At 38.2% G+C, this 24,468-nt stretch overlaps 1 protein-coding gene across 1 annotated transcript; it reads left to right on the top strand.

Moving 5' to 3' along the window:
- The first annotated feature begins 5,610 nt into the window (after positions 1-5,610).
- On the top strand, positions 5,611-11,218 carry SCG2 (secretogranin II). The gene is made up of 2 exons (XM_047770494.1): positions 5,611-5,726; positions 8,866-11,218. Exon 2 carries the CDS (start codon positions 8,880-8,882, stop codon positions 10,728-10,730), a length of 1,851 nt encoding a protein of 616 aa, XP_047626450.1. The 5' UTR covers positions 5,611-5,726; positions 8,866-8,879; the 3' UTR covers positions 10,731-11,218.
- The last annotated feature ends 13,250 nt before the right edge of the window (positions 11,219-24,468 follow it).

Raw genomic sequence — 24,468 nt, 5'->3', positions numbered from 1 at the left:
GTTGGAAGCTGCTGAGGTAACTTCTCCAAATACTATAAAGAACCTGTGGTAGAGATGTGTTTTGTTCTGCTAATGTTTACTTGTTTAGCTCTCTAAGCTAGGTTAGTTCTAAGCACTTCAGAACCTCCAGGGGGCTGTCAAAGAAAACTGTCAGTTGTTCATCATGTCTCTGTTGCTTTGGACTTCATGTTTTACCCTACTTTCCCCACTATCAGGGTTCTTACTCTTTAGAGTCTTTGTTCTGTCCTTTGAGGATTCTCAGCATCCACCCTTCTCTCAGGCTTGCCTTCTTACGCTGTAACTCTTGTGTTTGTCAAATCTTAGCATTCTTTGAAATCACTTGGAGGAGGTGTTAGGCAGCCCCCCAATCCCGCCCTCAGTTCTGGAACCCATTATTAGAGTTTCTAGATTCATTAGATCTGGGTGGCATCTGGGAATTTATATTGCTAAGAGGTTCCTGGGTGATGCTGATACTGCTGATATGGGACCACACTTTGAGAATAACTGCTCTTTTCTTGTGTCAAAGTAGTTAGATGCACTAGTTTATGGACTAAAATACTACAAGAAAAAAATTGGCTCTATTGTGGAATACAGACACAATGGCTGGATTTGCGGGGTAGGGGGGAGGTTCTAGGTTTTAGGAAACTGTTTTCAGCTCTCTACCTCATATTATTCATGTGGGTGCCCCACCTCCAGAACTGATATATTCATTTTTATAAAAATAACACTCTTGAGTCCATACAAAGTCTAAGTGAACAGTGAAAGTCATCTGGTAAGTCAGCGGGTGTCCTGGATATAATATGCTAAACGGTAACGATGCTAAACTTTGATCTTAAAGACTCTCCTACATCTCCTTGGGCTTCTTATTAAAAGGAGGGGTAGAAGTATGTAGTTGGGTTGTTTCCAGACAGAAAATATCCTTATTAAAATATTTGCATGTAAATACTGAAAACATTGATTCACAAAACAATTATGCCAGGAGAATCTGAAAGATTAAGACATTCAGTGTTGTTTTAAGCAAAGTAATTAACTTCTAGTGCACAAATTTCATTCTCCTAAAACCTATTGTAGGAGCAGATGCTCAAACATCCATGGTATTAGATTAAGAGAATGGTTCTTTCTCTTCCTCCAGGCACCAGATGGTCCCAGAATCCAAAGGCAATGGAGAAGAAAGCCTAAATTTATTTGGTTTAAGTGGTTCTCATCGAGGGTTTATGAAAAAGATCATATTTAGGTACCTAGTAGACAAATGCAAAAATAATTTCACCGTTGATTCTTATTTCACAAAGCAAAGGAGCACAAGGTCCAAGGGTTAGAAAGGGCCTTAAATGTTACCTAGTTCATATAGGGCAGTCAGTAATGTGGTACTTTGATAAGAAGGGCAAAAAAATTTACAAAGAGTTAAAAAAATACTGGAATTATTAGTAGCTTATTTTTCTTTATGTGCAATTTACCGTTTTAACTCAAATACCAGGAAAATGTTTTACAAAATAAATGAAAGAGTAGAAAAACATAGAGTGTTCCTATAGTTACAGGAAAATTTTCTGGAAAAAAAATCCTAACATAATTTGCTAGCAGTGCCTGAAGCTCAGATGAATAAAGGCAGTTCATTTGCATAAGGACACATTGAGAGGATTAAAATATTCCAAAATGGAATATGTGAAGCTTTGACAGTAGGGATAATAAAATGTTACTTCAACACAACATATTTTGGCCAGCCAATTTCCAAAGCCTCCTAGAAACTAATGAATTTTATTTGGAAAACTAGGTAGTTACAGTATGAAGTATATCCAATTTCTGATTTATATATTCTGTGAAATCTCTGCTTTTGCAAAGAAAGTAGAAAGACATTTTATTTTCTTTGATAATGAGTTTTAAAAAAAGTCACCCTATGTCAGGAAGAAACATTTATTAATAAACAAGTTGTACTATAAGTAAAAGAAAGAAGTTTAAGTAAATTTTGGAAGCAATGCCATCAGGGAGGTAAAGAGTCAACAGGGAGGATAAAGAGGGAAAAGAAAAAGGAAAGGAAGGAAAACAGCTAAGGGATGAGCAATGAAAAGTATTCTAGGCCTTGAGGGGCTAGAAGAAGACCACGCAGGCCAATCCCATACCCTGGCAAATACTGGAGGACCTTGGGTCATACATGCTGCAGACCGGACTCCTCCATGAAATTCTTGTCTTCCAAGAAAGAGAAGAATGAGGGAAGAAGTTAGAGACAGGGAAGAAGGCAATGAGAGAAAGAGGATAAAGGAGACATATTGGCCTTCTGGCTCTTAATTGCTTTCATATAAATTGAAACAAAATGAGAAGTGTAATGGAGTGGAAGAGAGATGCTTTTCAAATTGAAGGATTACGAAAGTAGAGGATTGCATGTACAAATGACAGGAATATCAGAATCTGTCTAACTGAAATATGAAACTGGAATAACAAAGGACAAAATGACTAAGATTTAGGAAAATCTGATCATAAAAAGAAACCAGTTCATTCTAATTATTTAGATTTAAATTGTGAACTATTAGCTTGAGCTTAATGGCACCATGGTGAGGAGGCAAGCTAATTTAGTAAAAACTATTATCATACACAGTGCATAATTATTTTGAAAATGTCCAAGACATAGAGCTTTGTTTCTTAGAGATGGTTATAGTGACAATTTAGACCTAACAGAAAATTAAACTTTGGAAGGAACATTTAAAATGATTTTATCTCAGGCTTAGTGATAAAAAGATTTATAGATTATCTTTAATATAGTATACATGCTCTAAAAAACTTTATGTCAACAAAGAGTTTCCTTTCTCTATGTATATTGCATTTTAACTTCTTATCCAAATAGATTTCCATTGGGGAAAATAGTTCCCACTACAACAAATAACTACTGGCAAAAAATTAATGACTTCTAAAGATATATTAAGTAAAACTCATTGAAAAATCTCTAAAGCACAGGATGCTGAGCAGAATTTTCCAAATTCAATAACTACTCCCTTATTTGGAAGATATTATAATTTGCCTCATAGCATCAAGGAAGTGATCTAATACAAACCCTTGTTTTTCATTTTTGCTGCCCCAGATAGGAGTCTGGGCCTGTGCCATCTGGGAAGTGACCAGGAAAAGCAGTTGGGACAATCTTTGAGGATTTGTGTCAAAGTGACTACATTGTACACTTGGATCTTTAATGACTGGATCCATGCCATAGTCATTTCTGTAATTCTGTCATGTGGCAGAGTACCTAAATCAAAGTCTTTATTATGGAAATACCTTTGGAAAGAACTAGGTTCAAATCTTACCTCTACCGATTGTAAGAGAGGACAGTAGCCAATTTAGCTATTTCTGAGTTTTAGTTTTTCCCTCTGCAAAATGAAGATAAAAATAGAAATCTTGTTATAGTTACCATGAGGATTAAATTAGGTTGGTGAGTCTCCAAGTACAGTGATTGGAACATAATGGAACTCAGTAAATGATAGGTCTTTATCGTGGGATCCTAGAGTGGGCAGGAATTCAGTTACTCCTATGTGGCTCGTTGATCTCCCACTCCTTTCGCTGATGGAGCTGGTGCATCCCAGTGGCTGCCTCCTGACATCTCGCTCCTATTTGGGGTTTCTGAATCAAGGTTTATATAGATTTTGGATGATTTACAGACATTCTCAGGGAAGAGGGTGACTTTGGGGACTTGGAAGAACTTGAGCTTCTGGTCCTTGATGAAATGTTCAGTTCCATATACACAAATTAGACTGGAAAGAGGGACTTCCACAAAGGATGTTGACACTTATGCTAAACCAACTCAATTCTGTAGGAGTAACCTTCTGGAATTTTCTGGGGCTATGTTGAAACTAGTTAGTTCAACTGGCCACAGAGAACTACCGAAAAGTAAATTAGTTCAAACTCAGAGTGGCTTATCTTTATCAAGATTTAAGAAAATGTTATTATGTGTGTAAAGCTAATGAAGACATCAGCAAATGAACTGATTTCATTGAGGTGGTACTTGAGAATTTGACTTTATTTAGTCTCCCCAACCTATCTAGCACTTAACCTTGTTCTAAAAACCCATTATGAGGCACAAATAGACTAGATAATTTGGCCATTGGACTCCAGTCTAAGTCTGTGTGAATTCCATGTCATTCCACAAATGATGGTCTACCAGTCATCAGGAATCAAATATCTTCATCAGAAGAGCAAAGAGAGAGAATTAAAGGTCACTTGTCCAAAAAGATTCTTTTTTTTCCCCCCTAAGGTTTTGAACTATTCCTATTTCACTAAGGAGTTTAAAAGGATTGTGGTTTATCTAGCATACCTAGAAATCATTTAGTAAAACCTGATAATGAGAAATCTCAGCTAAGGCCTCTTTTCCCAGGAGGTCCCCATACATATATATATATATATATATATATATATATATATATGTATATAAAATTATATATATATATAATTCATCTTTGTATCTGGCATTTAGTAGGCATTACAATTTACTGACAGATAAATCAGTGGCTGATTATTCATTTAAAGGAGACAAATGGTCTCATACAGCAAGATTCTTTTTCATACTTAAAGTATATTTCAAAATATACAGTTTTTAGGAAGTCATATTTTTAATAAAATGAAGTTTAAGGCATACATATAAATTATTATATATGTAAATAATAAATTATTAAAATATATAACTAGGTTACCTGGTAATGCACTGCAATGATTCTGAACTACAACTCTGAGAGGTTGGAAATTAATTACTGTATTATTCCTGGGATTGATCACATTTATTGAAGGTATTCAACTCATCTGATTCAACCGGAGAAGGGGAGTATTTATAGTGTAACTTCCCTTCAATTACAAATGAATTAAAGTTACATATGTGCTACATTTTTCTCAATAGTGAATCTTTTTTTTTTTCTTAGTGGAAGTATTTTCATCAACACTCAACTTCTGAGATTCCCCTTTTCAGATCAGATGTTGTAAAAGATGCCTACAGGTTCACATAAAATTATTAATTACTAGACCTGAGATCTTAGAAATACCCACTTCAAAATTATATTGAAGCTCCAAAGCAAATTTCCAACTCATTAGAGCCTTAAAGTTGACTCACATAAAAAAGAAAAAAAAATTTTTAAATCAAATAATTATGAATTTAAAACAATGTAGCTGTGGTCATGATATGAAATATGACTCTTCATATTCATAATATTTATTCTGTTCCTCTTGGGGCATACTGAGGAGTGGTAATGTAATTTCTTTGTGGCCAATGAAGGAAAAAAATTGTCCTTGTCTGTAAAACTTTCTTGTAACATCGACGACGACAACAGCAATAACAGCAGGAAACGCTATCACAAGATATTAGAACGTAGATGAGATTATATTGTAATTAGCCATGTCTATCTGACAGATTTCTTTCTTTCTAAGGGAAATTGTGCAGAACATTTTATTTCAAGCCTCAAAGATTTTGATAAAAGAAAAAAAGGAAACTGCAATTTTTGCCACAAAAAGACAGGTGGCGTAAGCATGCAACTTTTTTTTTTTTTTTAAATACAAAGTGATTATTTTCTCTGGGGTTCTTTGAAAAAGCTCGCCTGTGCTCCGGTTTGTGGCTGAGCCCGGTGACGTCAGTGTGGCAGTGCGGAGTCAGGCGCGGCGGCTCCCTATAAGCCGAGGAGCTGTCCGGGTGCTGAAACGGTCCGAGCAGCTCACGCCGCGGACCGAGGGGAACATGCTGTGGACCTTCTCTGCCATATAAGAAAGAGGTAAGACTGCTTTTCCCTTTGATTTACTGGAAAGTTCTAAATTGCGTGTTCTCTCCTTGATGCCTAGCTAAGAAGAAAAAGACCATTAGGCAAGCTTATATCTATAGAATTACTGGACAGCAACCTGCTGCTCATCGGCCAATGTAAGGACACTATACAGGTGTATATACAAATATATATATATATTGAGTCTATGATTTATGTGATTTGCTGCTGGGTGTTGACTAGCTATAATGTTATTTAAATAATCATATATAAGAAGCATGAAAAAGTTAAGGATTTTTGTTTACATTATTAATGTAAAGTTAACCGAGACTAATATTATGTTTCTTTCCTTAATTTATTGTTTCTTTCCCTAAGAACCAGATACAAGGCCAGGGATATAATTTGTATGCTTAATATTCCAAACAGCAGGTTTTGTAATGACTCAAAAGCTGTTAAGCATGCCAGCTATAGAGGCAACCAATTTTGGAATTAGTTTTTTTCTTTGACATTTACCTTGCTAGAGCTTAAATTTAACTAATGATATAAAATTATATTCTCAGTTGGTATACTCTGAAAGGGCTTATGTTTTTATTTCCTAATTTTATTCATAGGAAATTAGTATTAGAATGAGCTTCTTCATCTATTCAGGGTGAAATACTATTTTGGGTTATGATTGCATATGATCATGAATTACAGAGGATCATAATTTGCAATACATGAGGAAAAAATTATTATTATTATTATGCTTTGATTTAAAGAGGTTGTACAATTTTTTCCTAATTATTTTGAATGGATGAGTGTTTCTTTTTTCTGTTTTCTCACTAGTTGAATTTTTCAAGTTTGATATATCTAGCTGCATTTGTCAATGCTGTAGTCTAATTTCAATAGAAAAGATATTTTAACTTACGAGATTTTAGTTAAAACCCTATAAAGGATATTAGAGCTGTTGAAACCACCTTCACTACTTAGAAGAGTTGCTCCCTGGAAAAGAAATCCCTTGAGTCTTACTCAAAGGCAATAACTATGTCATCCAAACTGAACCTGAATAAATGACCAAATGATAGCTCTTGCTAGGCTGTGGTTTAAATAACTGCATTAAGTATTCTGCCCCAACTCCATAGCAAAGCCCATCTTTTTATGAATTTTATAGACCAGCACATAACCCATATGCTAAGAACACCTCAGGAAATGGTTTCAAAGAAAATAAGTTCACTAAGGTTCCTAAAATTACTAGTTCAAATACCACTGTTGAAAACTGATTGCTAAATCTAAGTTAATCCTAAAATAATATAAAGAATACATAATGTACTTTTATTTAAATCTAAGAATTTATGAATACAGTTTCCTCTAGAAAACATAGATTCATAGTAAATAGTTTAGAAATTTTCTTTGACAAGCCTTTAAATATTTTCCTTTCAGTAAATTATCTAGTAAAGTTAACAGGGATCTTTTAAAGAAATATGTGTATCTTAATAATTAATTTTAATAATATTCTAATAAATAAATGTGATTGAATGTGCTAAAAAATTTCTATAAGTACAATCATTCTTAGGTTCTAAAAACTCAAAACATTACTTAAATACCAATATGATCTAGTAAACAATATTTTCTACAATTGATGTCTAAGCTAACAGATAATTGTACCCACATAACTTAGCCTATATATCACAAAACCATGATTCAGATTAAATAGCAAGAAAAAAATTACAAAATTCTTTTACATTTATTTTATTTGTAACAAAATTGCAAGAACTAAAATAGGTTTTTAATGTTGGCAATGCCAAATGTAAATCATGTTAAAACTACTTCTTTTGCTAATTCACATGTGATTCTAGCAGGCTTTGGAGAAAAAAAATGAATGAAAAATTTTAAGTAGGAAGAATTCAACACATCATCTGTATTTATCTAAATTGGGAGTTACACAGTAGTTATTTAAAAATTTTCTAACAGTATGAGTCATTTAAGATTTCATAGGTCCACACCAAAATAGACACAGACATAAATCAAGCTGAATCTGAGCACTCACAAGTTCAGAAATAGACTAGTTAAGAAACTTATGTTCTCTCTGTAGCATCTGTTATTATTTACTACACACTCTTGAAGGCTGATGAAAAATAAAGCCATGATTACATTTTATGAGTCGCAATTAAATTATTAGAAGAAATATGGAGCACTGCTATCTTAAAACAGCTTATATTTTAATATGTTTCTATTGAAATAAACTTCACTGCATAGCATAGATTTATTTTTTGTAACTCTGGTTATTGTTCTTGTGTATTTTAACTGTGTCATTACATGTCAGTCAAAGTGTGTGATGATAAAATGCCAGACTTCTAAATTAAATATTTTGGAATTCAATGGGTAAATAAGTACTGCTTTGAAAAACATTAAAAAAAATAAAAACTTCATTGGCTTTGCCTACTAGCTGGGACCTAAGAAGATCTATTCTGGAGGTCATTAATGTATAAACCTTCCAAAATTAATAGTGGAATTTTGTGTCAGAGTAAGACCAAGTTATTTTTGAAAATGTATGAGAATGGGCCTTATCCATAAGATAATTCAGTGGGATTAACATTAGCATGTATGTCACTTCATCATATACAATCATGTCACTGATGCTGTGTTTCTACAACAAAATTAGATGGATAATTCAGGAACTAAGTCACATGTTTTTTGATAAGAAGATAACTGTGTGTATGTGTCTGTGGCTGTATGTGTGTACATGCATTTTTAAATTAAGCCAGCTATTTTTTTTTTTTTGCCAGTGATTTCAATAGGGATGCTATACAAGATAGCTAATAAGGAAAGTCTTTAGTAAACAGAAACACTACATACTAGAAAACAAACTACATCTTTTGTAAATTAAAAAAACAAAATTTGAGAAACCTCATATCAGTGTTTTTGTTACTATTTTAACCAAGGAGAATTCCATATAAATTCGATACAACTAGATAAGAGTTTTGCTAAATATTCCTGTGGTTAGCTTGTGAGGATTGTGTAGGAAATATTTACAGATTTTGAAAAGAGTCACCCTAAATTAATGTGGAATAATCTTTGCTATATTTTTCTCCCTCAATGGCCAATTACTTCTTTTGCTAAAGGGTCTCTCCTAGTCTGTTTCATTCATGTTAACTCATGTTTTCTATGCTTTAAGGAAATATTTCAAACATGGCAGAAGCTAAGACTCACTGGCTTGGAGCATCCCTGTCTCTCATCCTTTTAATTTTCCTCCTTGCTACGGCTGAAGCAGCTTCATTTCAGAGAAACCAGCTGCTTCAGAAGGAACCAGATCTCAGATTAGAAAATGTCCAAAGGTTTGCCAGTCCTGAAATGATCAGGGCTTTGGAGTATATAGAAAAGCTTCGGCAACAAGCTCACAAAGAAGAAAGCAGTCCAGATTACAATCCCTACCAAGGTGTCTCTGTTCCCCTTCAGCAAAAAGAAAACAATGACTTGCAAGAAAGTTCAAGAGATTCCCTGAGTGAAGATGAGTGGATGAAGATAATACTTGAAGCTTTGAGACAGGCTGAAAATGAGCCCCAGTCTTCACTGAAAGAAAACAAGCCCTATACTTTGAATTCAGAAAAGAACTTTCCAATGGACATGCCTGATGATTATGAGACTCAGCAGTGGCCAGAAAGGAAGCTCAAGCACATGCGTTTCCCTCCTATGTATGAAGAGAATTCCAGAGACAACCCCTTTAAACGCACAAATGAAATCGTGGAGGAACAGTATACTCCTCAAAGTCTTGCTACATTGGAATCTGTCTTCCAAGAGCTGGGGAAACTGACAGGACCCAACAACCAGAAGCGTGAGAGGGTTGATGAGGAGCAAAAACTTTACACAGATGATGAAGATGATATCTACAAGGCCAATAACATTGCCTATGAAGATGTGGTTGGGGGAGAAGATTGGAACCCAGTAGAGGAAAAAATAGAGAGTCAAACCCAGGAAGAGGTAAGAGACAGCAAGGAGAATATAGAAAAAAGTGAACAAATCAATGATGAAATGAAGCGTTCAGGGCAGCTGGGTCTCCAGGATGAAGATCTCCGAAAAGAGGGTAAAGACCAACTTTCAGAGGATGTCTCCAAAGTAATTGCCTATCTGAAAAGATTGGCGAATGCTATGGGAAGTGGGAAGTCGCAGAATGGGCAGAATGGGGAAAGAGCAAACAGGCTTTTTGAGAAACCACTTGATTCTCAATCTATTTATCAGCTGATTGAACTCTCAAGGAATTTACAGATACCCCCCGAAGACTTAATTGACATGCTCAAAACTGGAGAGAAGCCAAATGCATCAGTGGAACCAGAGCAGGAGCTTGAAATTCCTGTTGACCTAGATGACATCTCAGAGGTTGACTTAGACCATCCAGATCTGTTCCAAAACAAGATGCTCTCCAAGAATGGCTATTCCAAAACACCTGGCCGTGCTGTGTCAGAGGCCCTACCAGATGGACTCAGTGTTGAGGACATTTTAAGTCTTTTAGGGATGGAGAATGCAGCAAACCAAAAGCCTCCATATTTTCCCAATCACTATAACCGAGAGAAGATTCTGCCGAGACTCCCCTATGGTCCAGGAAGAGCTAAAGCAAATCAACTTCCCAAAGCTGTTTGGATGCCAGATGTTGAAAACCGGCAAATGGCCTATGACAACCTGAATGATAAGGATCAAGAATTAGGAGAGTACTTGGCCAGGATGCTAGTTAAGTACCCTGAGATCATGAATTCAAACCAGGTGAAGCGAGTTCCCAGTCAAGGCTCATCTGAAGATGACCTACAGGAAGAGAACCAAATCGAGCAGGCCATCAAAGAGCGTCTGAATCAACACAGCTCTCAGGAGACTGACAAACTGGCCTTGGTAAGCAAAAGGCTCCCTGTGGCGACCCCGAAGAGTGATGATGCCCCAAACAGACAGTACTTGGATGAAGATCTGTTAATGAAAGTGCTGGAATACCTCAACCAAGAAAAGGCAGAAAAGGGAAGGGAGCATATTGCTAAGAGAGCGATGGAAAATATGTAAGCAGCTTTCATTAATTGCCCTACTTTCCATCCGCCCACCCCAAGCAAACCCCAACATTTCTCTTTAGTGTGTTGACTTCTATCTTGTTAACACTGTAATACCCTTAAATGATGTACAGGCAGATGATTCCATTTCCCTGGAGCTTCTGCTTCACTTACTCTGAGCTGTTCTCTTGTGTATGGATATGTGTAAATGTTATGACTTCTGAATAAAAATACTAATCATATCCCTTATTCAAGAAAGATATTGATGATAGTGTTTAATAGCGTATCTAATGGCTGTGGCATTGTTGATGCTCACATATGGTAAAGAGTGTCCTATAATTCTCTTGAAAGTTTTTAATATTTATTGAATTATTTTGTTACTGTCTGTAGTGTTTTGTGGAGTACTGGAGCAAAAAATAAAGCATTATAAATATATAGTTTTACTTATAAGGCCTTTTCTATTGTGTGTTTTATTGTTGGTTAATAAATATTGTTTCTGGACAATGGCGGGTTATTCATTCTGGAAAACCAGAGACAAGGACTATTGGAGTAAGCAGTATGGAGCTAAAAGAGAAAATTATTACCTATTACAGTCAATCCAGGTAAGAAATAATGAATTTTAAACATATGATCATACTGTATGTTTGCAGAATGCAATATCCTCTAACAGCCCACTACTTAATGGTTACCTATCACCTTTCTCTTATTTGTAATTAAGGAATAAGAGTTTGGTATCCTATTTACACATTTGACCCTTTATTTTTATAAATAAAGACATTTGTCTCCCATACCCAGCACTGAAAAAGAAGAGATGTGTATGCGGCTGTCAGAAATGACTGTAGGCTTGGAAGCAAACTATTTATTCTCAAGTCACCCTGGTCTCCAGAAAAACAAGGCTGCTACTCTTTTGTATGGTTTGGGAGGGGCCAAAGGACCCCCAAACTGACTGCTAGGTTAGTGACTGGGTCAGGCACAGTGGGAATACACAAGCTGCTCTCTTGTCCATGTGCTAGAGATAGTCCTGAGTGGGCTGGGCAGTGCCTAATTGTTAGTGTGTGCATCATTTCAGTGGTGGACGATATCAGTGTCCTGACACATTAACAGGGAATCAACAACAATGGCAGCCAGAAAATATACAGAGCAGCAAAACAACAGTGGTCGTGAAAAACCAAGGACATGAATCATAGTTACTATTTATTGAATGTTTATTGAGCGCCAGGCACTCGACTCAATACTTTATCTCATTTGGTCTGTCCTATACCACTGTCAAGGTCTCTTATTATTCCCCTTTTACATCAGAAAAAGTTAAAACTCAGAAAGTTTAAATAACTTCCCACAAGTCACCCAGTGTTATGACTTAATAAAGTCGTGTTCCTAAGCACTTCACTGCACTGCCTCTCTGAGGGGTGCCCTTTGACTGAGGGATGGGACATTGACGATAGGGTGATGAGAGACTTATGTCATCTAAGTATGGATCATTTCCAAGGGAGGGCACCTGTGTGTGTGTGTGTGTGTTGGGTGGGGGGGGGAGAGGGAGAAGGAGGAGAGAGGGAGAGGGAGAGGTGGGGAGAAGAGGTGATGGTCAAAAGGCAAAAAGAGGTCCCTACATACCTTGGGGAAAACATCAAATATGGATTTTCCCTACAATATAATTTTGCCCAGACTCTTTTCTGTCCATTTATCACATAATTTCATGGAATTCTAGAGTTTACAAGTGGAAGAGATCTTAGAGGTAAATTATTTCCACAGTGTTTCTAATAAGTGGCTTTTACTAAAATACCTCCTGGGGCGGTACTATGAACTGAAGCTCATGGGGAGATTCAGGATATCAGCGCAGCTTTAAATATAAATCTATGTACCTATTTATATGCCATGCTTTGCAGATGTCCACATACACGTCTGCCCATTATATATTCTCTTAAATTTTCTGTTTCATGCAGCAGTTACTCCCAATATTCCAAATCAACCACGTGACTATTTCCATGCTAATCCTAAGCAGAAATGAGGCTTGATACATATCTCCACCCAAAAGAAACTTGCCCTCATTGTGATGCGTGAACATTATAGTGGGAAGTTAGAAAATGAAAGCAAGTTAACTGACACGACACAGCTGATGAGTCCCCAGGCTGGGATTTACACACAGACCAGCGGGATGCCAACCCTTGCACTCATTCTGCTACACTGCTGCTTGTTCTCAAAGTCTCAGTTACACTTGAATTTCCCTGATTGTCTAACAGTGGCATTTTCCGGCATCGAGATTGGCAGTTGGGGAGCTATTTTAATTTGAAGTATATATTCTCTGCCCGACTTCTCTCAGGCAGCAGTCAGCAAGCATCTTTGCCTTTTTGCAGTATCACCGTATCCCCAGCAATTGAGTCATCAGATTTATTTATTTCTGATTCAAAGATATTTTTGCATAAGTGTTTTAGTACGTTGCTCACTAGCAGAAGAAATTAAGCTCTGCGTACAATTGAAGGATGTGGATGACAAACTAGTTAGGATTAAGGCAACATTATCCTTTTCCCTGCCCAGAAGCTTCCTTGAGCAGAAGTCGGAGTGGATCGAGCCCTCCTTGCAGGCGCCCCCTGCAGGCCACCTCTGGAAGGAGAAAGAACCTACCTCTGTGCTCAGACTGCGCCTCTTTGTAAGAGTCCATGCCTCTACCAAGGGTCAGATTGTCTGGCACTCTGTATGCTTTGGGCAAGACCACCACCTATTACTCCTTCCCTCCCCTCTACCCTCACAGGCTTTCCCTACCCGTTTCGGGGACAATAAGGACTAAGCCGATGGTGCCCTTTTTAATAAGACTTCCAAGTCATCCCTCATTTCCCACACTCACCACCGCCCCCAACTTTGTGTATGACCTTTTGGAAACCAGTTGCTACTCCCTCCCAAATCCTATAGCTTTTTCATTATGTCCTTTTTCTTTCTTCTTTTTTTTTTAATGACAGCACCTGCATCATATGGAAGTTCCTGGGCTAGAGGTTGAATAAGAGCTGCAGCTGCAGGCCTATGTGACAGCCACAGCCACAGCAACACTAGATCAGAGCTGCATTTGTGACCTATGCCACAGTCTGTGGCAACACCTGATCTTTAACCTACTGAGCCAGACCTGGGATTGAACCTGCATCCTCATGGAGACTAAGTTGAGTTCTTAACCTCTGACCACAACGGGAATTCCCAGTTGTGTTCTCTAATACTCAGGGTTAGTTATCAGCAAAATCCCTTGCACCCTCAACATCTTCTATAAATATTCTTTCTACCTTCTTTCTCCGAGGAAAGCCTACCTCTCCTCTGAGGTTGTTTCTTCAGAGGAAACTCTCTTCCTTGCCCCTCTTTGCTGCTTATAGCATATCTTTTAACCTCTATAAAAACACTCAACTTTGACTCTCACGCCATCACTTATTACCTACCTGTTATCCCCCAATATTTCAGGTCACCTACCCTCACTCATTAAACATAGTAGCTCCTGCTCACTGTCGCTTTTTCTAGCACTGCTCCTGTGTTAATACTTGTTGATTTCAATGTTCGTAAAGATGATCTTTCCAATATTTTCCAGGCTCCATCTTCCATCAGCTATTCACTTGCATGGTTATGCCATTAATCTTTTCCTAGTAATTGGAAGCTATCCTAAATCTGAATTCCAAACATTTCACTCCAACAACCACCTTCTACATTTCTGCTGTACTCTCTCTAGTGCCTTAATTCCAATAATCGCTTACACATAACAAAAATGCAATCTATGGGTCCTACCATCTTTCCCCTCTCCCTTATCCCCTTTATTCTTCACTGCCCACGTTGTCAAGCTTAAATTTCATGGCTCATCGTTACAATCATTCTTAACTTCTGTCAGCCTCTCATGCTTCATCGTAATTTCTTTGCTAAACAAGAATTCTAGTCAAGCCCACTCCTGCACCCACTCTTACCTTCTCTCTTACAACGGAATGTAACAGGAGAGGACACATAACCACACTGAGAGATTTCACTTTAAATCCACACTCCCTGACCTCAAGTGGCCCACAATGCTGTCCTAGAATCCTAATATTCTCTTAACCATTAAGAGCTCTCTCCTTAGAAGATAATATCATACTTTCTCCTCTACAAATATCCAATCCTACTTTCACAATCCACACTCTCTGGTGATTATCTTGCTTTCTATTTCAATGAGAAAAAGTGAAGCAACCTGAGAAGTCTACAAACTCCTGTCTCTACTTTTACCTACCCACCTGCCTCTATGGCAATACATTCTCTGCTTTCTTGTTCTTGTGAGTAACTGGTCTGTGCTTCTGTTTTTATTAGCACCTCAACTTGCGCAATCAATCCTGTGCTCTTGTTTACTCGAAAATCTCGCTTCACTGATTCTCCTCCTCTTTGTGCTTCAATGCCTCTCTCTCTACAGGATCATTCCCATCAGTGTACATGTGGATTGTTATTTCTCTCAACCACAAAACTAACAAAACAAGCAAACAAAAACCTCTCCTAATCCCATTTTGCCTTACACCTGCTGCCCATCTCTCTTCTTCCCTATGCAGAGTTGTGTGTACTTATCCAAATTTCCCCTGCACCTTCTAAAAACATTTTCAGTCAGGCTTTTGCCCCTGCTTCTCCACAGAAATGGCTCTTGTTGAGGTCAGCAACGACCTCCATACTGCCAAATCTGATGTTCAGTTCTGAGCCCTTATTTTATCTGATTTAGCCGTATTTGACAATGTGACCACATTTTAACCTTTAAGTACCTTCTTTGTTTGGAGTCTAGACCATCACACTTGTCTGGCTGTCCCTCTCCTTCACTGCCTACTCTTTCTCAGTCTCCTTTGCTGCCCAGTTTTATCTCTCTGAGCTCAGAACATTGGAGACTAGAGCTCAGACCTTGGAAAAATTGTCTTTTCCATCTACACTCATTCCTCAGGGGACTCTCATTGAGCCAATCACCAACAATTGGCCAACAAATTCCAAATATTTATGTCCAGCCATTTCCCTGAACTCATTGATATCTAAATAGCATCCCCCTTGGAGGTCCAATAGGTATCTCAACTGTGTCATGGCCTTAGAAGATCTCTTGGTTTCCTACTCCTTGAGAAAATTTCAGCTCTTCTTACAGACTTTTCCATCTCAGTTCTTGAGACCAAAACCCATGGTTTTGTCCTCAACTCCTCTCTTGATCTTGTAACCCAGTCATGAACTGACATCAAATCCTTTTGTCTCAACCTCAAAATATGTCCCCATACCATCTCCTCATCACATCCACATTTACCAAACTGCAAACTGTGATCATCTGTCACCTGGCAATATCCTCCTATGGCTTCCTCTGCTTCTACTGTGTTCTAAGCACAGTAACCAGTGTGACCCAGTAATAATCTGAATCAGATGATACCAAAGAGTGAAAGCTGAAGTTATTCCTATGATCTAAATGGGCTATGTGATCTGACTCTGAACTAATTTCTTAGTCTCCCCATTATTCTCTCCTTTCCACCTGCACTGGTTTTCTCAGTGTTTCTTGAATATGCCAAGCATACTCCCACTTCAAGACTTTTCTGTTTGCTATTTCCTTCTTCAGAAGTGATAGTTCCCTAAATATCTACATAGTTTTCTCCCTTGTTACTTCCTCCAAGTTTTCTGCATAAATATTGATTTCTTGATGCCACACTTTCTAAAATTTCAACCCCTACACATTTTCTATCTATGTTCCTTGCCTGATCTTTTTTATGCTTAGCACTTATTACATCTAACATTTTTAATTTACAGTTTTGTTGTCTTAATTGCCTACTCCTTCCCCACTAGGATGTAATATATTTGAGGGTAATTATTATTTATTTTATTTATTATTGTGCCTATAGCTCCCTAGATCAGTTACTGGAGCATAGAAAATTCATAGGGAATAGTGATTGACTAAATAAATGAATCAAGAGTGAAGAAATAAAGGAGAAAAAAGGAGATAAAATAGGAAGAATTAAAATTGACTTTAAATTTAAAATAGAGAAACAAGGTGAAAGACTAAAGACTTATTGAAAGACTAAAGAAATGTCAATTTTAGGAGTTCCTGTCGTGGCTCAGTGGTTAACAAATCTGACGAGGAACCATGAGGTTGTGGGTTCGATCCCTGGCCTTGCTCAGTGGGTTAAGGATCCGAAATTGCTGTGAGCTGTGGTGTAGGTTGCAGACGCAGCTCGGATCCCACCTTGCTGTGGCTCTGGTGTACGCCAGTGGCTACAGCTCCAATTCGACCCCTAGCCTGGGAACCTCCATATGCCGCAGGAGCAGCCCAAGAAATGGCAAAAAGACAAAAAAAAAAAAAAAGAAATTTCAATTTTATTATACAAATGGATTTGATTAGACTCATTTAAAATTTTTACTGAATAAAATTAATAAAAAATATTGACGTTAATAAAATCATTAAATTTTTACAGAAGAGAATGAATGAAATAAAAATTCTTGATCCATACTTCAATTTCTTCACAAAATCTTTCACTTTTGCCTAAAGGAAATGCAGCAGCAGCATTGGGACTCAGTTACCACCATAACTTAGCTTTAGTGGAAAGGGGATGGGTAGGAGCTGTTGGCTTGTGACAATGGGGCCCAGATATTTTTTCTTGATTTTTTTTTTTAGGGGCACACCCTCCAAAAATGGAAGTACCCAGTCTAGGGGTCGAATTAGAGCTACAGCCGCTGGCCTATGCCACAGCCACAGCAATGCCAGATCCTTGACACAACTGAGCGAGGCCAAGGATTGAACCTGCATCCTCATGGATACTAGTCAGGCTTGTTTCCGCTGTGCCACAATGGGAACACCCAAATATTTTTTCAGTTTAACTTATGCATTATCAGAAGGGCCTATATGTGATTAGACAATCCTCTAAAATGCCGTAATTTTCTAGCATTACAAAATCATAGTTATTTTGATATGTTTATCAATATAGGTGAAAATTATAGTTATTTTACCCCATAGAAGAAAAAAATGACTGCTATTATGAGTGCTATGGAAATTGGTTACATGCTGATATAAGTTATGCCGTCCAAATACGGAGCTACTACAGCTAACTATATTTATGCTGTGCCTATTCTTCCTGACAGTTGGAAGGCTAGGAAGTCCCATGGGCTTTGATCAGGGAAGTTCTGAAGGGTGAAAAGAACCAGGGACTGAAAAGCCAGTGGAGTTTTCCTGGTGAGTTTAAGCCTTTTGATTTGGAACAAAGATGACAATTTGTCTGCAAGTGTTCAGACAGTGTCTACCTTCTAAAGGGTTTATTATAGCAATCATCAGCAAGTTTTTTTTTGGTCTGGAGAGCCAAAGCCACATGTGTATTTATTGTTAATTTCCATATCATTTACATATGCTTACATCCACACTGCTTTCTATTCTCAGGACTTTTTCAAGTAAAAAGGTACCATTTATGCCTTGAGGTTTGTTATTTTATCAGATTCCTCTTTTCTTGATGACCTTTTACTAAATCATTACCATTTGTGTGACTTCTAGATGTCACAGAGGAACAACGTGTGGTGGGGGAAGTTCTTGGTGAAAACTGGGCTATAAAGTCTAGGCTAAGGCATAATGATCTAAGAGCCATATTGGTACTTCCTGTTATTCCAGCACATATTTATATCTTGATGCTTTTATTTCCTCAGCCTGCTGGACTCTTCCAACCTTTTTGTTGTTCTTCAAATAGCACACATGCTGCTATCTCCATTAAGAGGGCACTGAGAGCTTTTTTTCTTAGCTTTCACAGAAGATTTTCTTTTCCTATGTCGTAATATTTTTTCTCTCTTTTTTGCTACATAGCTGTGGCTAGTCGTGTTGACCTGTTTCACCTGTTAAATTATAAGCCCTCTGAATTCAAATACTTGATCTGAATGCTCTCTCAGGATCCTATACAATGCCCAACCCTGCCCCTTTCATGTGAGCGTCTCAATATACGTGTTGAATAAAAAAGCCAATGTTATCAGGCATATCTTCTTCTTTGCTGCTTGTATGGTATGGAGTCTGTAACCTCAGTTCAATTTAATAGAAAAGAAAAAAGTGCCTACTGTGCATCCCACATGATCATTTGAGGGGCTCTTTGGCCTTGGTGTTTTAAGAACATCTGAAACCCCAGAATGGTATCATGGTATGCTTTAAAGAGTATCTAATTTAATAGTTACCTTAATTTCAGTTTGAATTCACCTCTAGCTCCCCACACTGGTGTTCCCTTTTAACTGGTAATTTTACAATCTTAAGATCTAGAAACACTCAATAAATTTGCTATTTTAAACAATTTGTTTTCCCACATGTACTACAGGGTGAGTTTGGACAATCACATAATAACTTAGACTTTCTAAGATTGGCTGACATATCAATCCCTGTATCATATCTCAAAGAACATTCAGACTTCAATTCCAGAAAGTCCTGTGACTTGATGGATTAGAACATTTACTTGGAGAAGAGGCTTTGGAGAAAATAAATAAAGCAGAACAAAACAAAACTGAGTAATATTCTGGCTCTTCAATTTATTTGATCAGGCACTTAATCTAGCTAGATCTGAGGTAGGGGGTTATGCTTATCTTACAAGGCTATTGTAGGGTTTATCAATAATGTGTGTGAAGTGGTTTTACAGTGCTCAGAACAAAGTAGTTGCTAAATATGTAAGATAGAATTTCCCAATCAATGAATCAACAACTATTATTAATGATTTGCAATGTGTAAAACCTAGAATTAGACATTATGTAGAGAGAGAGGTATAAGGGATACGTATACTTTATTTCCACAAAAATAGACCACAGTGTAAAAGCACTTTTGCTCCGTTTACAAACAGGATTATTTCTCGTGTTGCAGCTATTTTGAGAAAGTGACTTGTGATGAGGCAACAAGTTCTAATTCCATCTGTCATGGGTTCCAATTTAACTGGGGCCATTTCACGGGAATTGGAATATTCAGAAGTCTGTGGGTGGTATGAACTAACACTTCAGGTTTATTTTAAGCTTGAAATTCCAATTCATGCTAAAGTTACCCAATATGGGTGAAGAAAACTGATGAGATCAAAATCTAGTTTCATATATTATCCTTTCTACATGCTGTCCAAATCCTATTTTTTTTTTAAATGAACTTTCAAGGAGATGATGAAGACTTTACATTGATTTTATTTGTCCTCTACATCCTGATGATGATACAAGGATAAATTAACCCCTATAGACTATCAGGTGTATTTAATTACCACAGAAGTTTTAAAATGCAAGGTAGATTTTAAAAGAAACAACAGAATTATTTCTTCCTGGTCTTCCCATCACAAACATTACACAGTGAACTGACTTGAAAAAATAAGGCAGAAGCCCCTTTCCCCTCCCCCTTAGTGACAATCCCACAATTCAATTCACTCTGAACCAACAGGTTGCTATGGTAGCGGGAGAGTCCGGGTTATGGCACCATTCTGCAATGTGAAATCAGCACAGTGCAGGAGGCGCTTCAAAATTCATGAGACTAGTGGAAGCAATTTTGTGCTTTAACCTTCAGGCTTCCTGCATCTCTAAGAAAATAAAAATACGAAGGCTGCAGTGCTAACCTGAGCCTCTTTGGTGGTTTAGCAGCCTTTCCAGAGTGCTGGATGGAATAAGCCATGATCGGTGCTTTCTATTACTGTGCTTAAGATTCGATCCTACTAAGACTGATATTATTAAAGGAAAGTTACATGCAACAAAAAATAATGAGTTTCTAGTTTTTTCTATTTCTATTCATTTCCAGTCAAAGCCAAATGTTTAATTTTAAAAATGTGTATGTTCAACAGATACACAGAGACTGTATTATAATTGGAACGGCTGGATCACTGAATTCAATATAATATAAACTGTTCACTTTTGAGTCTGTCCATTATGTGAAAAGTGCCTTAATATATGTGCATCTATATGATATATAGTACATGTGATATGTATGAACATATATTATTCACATGCACATAAGACATGCACATTAAAAAGGCATTTTTCACATAATGAGCAGACTTGTGATAAACGCTGCATATGCTAATTTTATATGTGCATATACACAAATATTGGTTATTTATTTTACATATTTAAAGTTTTAATAAGTTTAATAATTTCTAGTATCACTTAATATACACTCTCCTCACATGGAATTGTCTCTCCTTTACTCAGCTGAACTCCTAAACTTTCCTGTGAAAGTGGCTGTGACTATAAAATTAAAGAAAAATAGCTGTAAAAAGATCAGTGAGCCAATGGACTAGCCTCATTTTTTTTATTTCTGTATTTTTTTTTTTTTAGGGCCACACCTGCAGCATATGGAGGTTCCTAGGCTAGGGCTCGAATTGGAGCTTCAGCTAGCCCTCGCCATAGCCAGAGCAAACCAGGATCCAAGCTGGTCTGTGACCTACACCACAGCTCATGACAACGCCAGATCCTTAACCCACAGTGCGAGGCCAGGGATTGAACCTACATCCTCATGGATACTAGTCAGATTCATTTCCACTGAACTATGACGGGAACTCTGGACCAGCCTGATTTCTTAAATGCATAATTTATTCTTATTTGCCACAAATTAGAAGCACCTTGGGACTAGGGGTGCATTAGGGCTAGAGATGGGCTGTGTCTAGTTCATTCTGAAACTTAGCATACTTCCGTGGAAGTGCTCCAAGAGGGACTTCAGGGGAGGAAGGATGTGTCACCATGATGTTTTATACTTCAGCCACCTGGCATATTCCATTCCCTCCATCCGAATGGTCTTCTATCTTGTTTTTCTACAAAGCTTTTGCTCATTCTTTAAGATGTGAATTTGTAATGCCTTTGCAGCCATTGCTTTGTCCTCCTACTCTGTATACCCTGCCTTCATCATCCTCCCAGGTTTAGTCTTTCCTTCTTTATAGTGATTGCTCCTTCACCAGCACCTACTGTATTCAACTGTAATTATCTGTTTATTTATAACTCTATGACAAAATATTGAGTTTTTTAAAAGTAAAGAACATGTGGGGAGGGACTATATATTTTTTATTTGTTTCTGTATGTTCAGCATCTTACTCACTCTTTCTTCTGGTTGCATTGCCACACCTTGCATCAGGGACCACCTCTCCCCATTTCATATGTATGTGTTGGGGCTGGTAACTGTGGTACCTCCCCAGCTGCAACCACAGAGCCACACAGAGTCCTGGATTTGATCAATCATGGTATTCCATCCTCTTAGCGATGGTTTAGGGATGGGCTTGTGATCCGAGCTGGGCTGATCAGAGCTCTTCCTTAAGAATTATATATGATGCCATGAGAGATCATTTTTGGGGACTTTTTTTGAATATAATGTGACTGGTTACATCTATTACCTGGTTGGACTCTCAGGATTGAGGCTGATGAAAGACATGGCAGACGAAAGACCGCGTCCAGAAGAAACTGAGGTGAGACTTAATTGACTAGGGACTACTACCAATCGTTGACAAAATTTAGAGAGATCAGACTATAAGTTAGATAAGCCTGGGAAACCAGGAGGGTAAGCAGCCTTCAGATGGACAAAGGACATTGTCCTAGGGTGCCAGTAGAGTTCTTCAGGGAGCAGGCCCTGAGATGGAGGTACGATGCAAAATGTTTAGTGAAGGGTAACTGAAAATCAAAGGCAATGTTGGTTTGTGCCCTTGAGAGATTCCCAGGTGAAATCTGAACCTGGCCCCCAGACACAGAGGGTGAGGAGAAACAAAAGAATGAGGCAAACCCCTCCAGATTGGCAGGTGGAGGTTTCAATAAGCAAGGGAGGGTTGTCTTGAGCAGCCACAAGATGAGTAAATCTTCACACCCACCCACCCACTCACCAGAGTCTTAAAAATCTATATGGAAGCTGTAACTGAGATCCGTCACATATTAAGTGCCAGTGGTCTCAACAACACGGCACTCTTTCAAGGCTATATCTTTGGAAAACTCCCACTGTGGGAACAGTGGGCAGAAAGTACATTCCAGGGGAAGTCCCTTGCTCAGACATTGATCAAGGCCACTCAGGCAATGCAGGACTCTAGCTTGAAGCTGAGTCAGACTCTGAAGGGCCTAACAGCTGGAGGCTCTCAGCTAATGCCTTACAACTGAACAGGGAGTTATTTCTGAAAGTGGGATCTGAGAGCTGCACCTCCACATCTGAAACACTTGGACACCAGATGGAGATGATGACACTGCTGCAGAGAATTCCAGTTCTTTCCTGGGGTTTCTCAGACATGGATGTCTTCCCCTGACACTTTAGCCTATAAACCATTTTTTTTTTTGTCTTTTTGCCTTTTCTGGGGCAACTTCCCACAGCATGTGGAGGTTCCCAGGCTAGGGGTCGAATTGGAGCTGTAGCTGCTGGCCTATGTCAGAGACATAGCAACGAGGGATCCAAGCCACATCTGTGACCTACACCACAGCTCACAGCAACGCCGGATCCTTAACCCACTGGGCAAGGCCAGGAATCCAACGCACAACCTCATGGTTCCTTGTCAGATTCATTAACCACTGTGCCACGACGGGAACTCCAGCCTATAAACCATTTTTAAGGAGAAGAGCTGATGAAATACGAGATGATCTAATAGACCTAGTAGTTTTAACAAATGGAAGGTTATTTCCTGAAGAGACTGTGGTTTGTATTGAATATTAGGTTAATTTGTTTTTCCGGTAATCCAGTGATGAGGGCTGGGGGGAAAGACTGGGTTAGTTATGGGCAAAATAATGATTTTTATCCTTTCTCATCATAAAGAAATAATAATTGAATTTTGTGACCCTGTCATTAGTCCTATCAGTCCTGTTAGATTCATAATGTAGTGCTGGTAAATGGTTACAGAGAAGGCCATCTTATTTTCTTAGTTGCGAATGTGTGAACAGTACTTGGAGGAGATGATTATTTTTAAGATTTTACATATAGTAAAGTGTTTTTTTTTTTCTTGCTTGGGAATGTTGAGGAAGGAGAAAAAATTGATGCTTCTTTTTCCTTTCTCCTGTTAACTCGTTTCTTCCCCTGCGTCTATATTGTAAACTAAGAATAGAATGTGGGAAACAAAACTGGGTTCTTTTTTTTTTGTCCTTTTTTTTTTTTTTTTTTTTTTTTGCCATTTCTTGGGCCGCTCCCGCGGCATATGGAGATTCCCAGGCTAGGGGTCCAATCGGAGCTGTAGCCACCGGCCTACGCCAGAGCCACAGCAACTCAGGATACGAGCCGCGTCTGCAATCTACACCACAGCTCACGGCAACGCCGGATCGTTAACCCACTGAGCAAGGGCAGGACCGAACCCACAACCTTATGGTTCCTAGTTGGATTCGTTAACCGCTGCGCCACGAGGGGAACTCCAAAACTGGGTTCTTGTAGTGAAAGCCTGTTGGAGGGTAACTCTTACCTGAAGATTTCAGAGTAATGTGATTTACTGATGGCATGTTATGGATTGTAGTTCATATGTTCTGACTGCATCTCAGGACACAGCGACACTTGGTCTGATTGACTTCTCTGTAGTGGACTGAATATTGAGTCATGTGACGAGGTCAAATACAAGAGAAAAAAAAAATAGCAGAATATTGGAGCTGAAACCAGGAAAATGAGAATTTTACTTTCTGTTTCATCCATTCATTCTCCTTCAGTGTGCTTCCATTCATTCATTCATTTTAATTTTTCTATTTTTTTGGGGCCACACCCACAGCATATGGAAATTTGTAGGCGAGGGGTTGAACTGGACCTGTAGCTGCTGGCCGATGTCACAGCCACAACAACGTGGGATCCAAGCCAAGTATGCAACCTACGCCACAGCTGAGGGCAATGCTGGATCCTTGGGAACAAGGTC

The sequence above is a fragment of the Phacochoerus africanus genome, chromosome 3, assembly GCF_016906955.1.
Source record: "Phacochoerus africanus isolate WHEZ1 chromosome 3, ROS_Pafr_v1, whole genome shotgun sequence".
In the NCBI taxonomy this organism is placed as follows: Eukaryota; Metazoa; Chordata; class Mammalia; order Artiodactyla; family Suidae; genus Phacochoerus; species Phacochoerus africanus.
The sequence above is the reverse complement of the archived record's forward strand: the minus strand, read 5'-3'. Positions and strand labels throughout refer to the sequence as shown.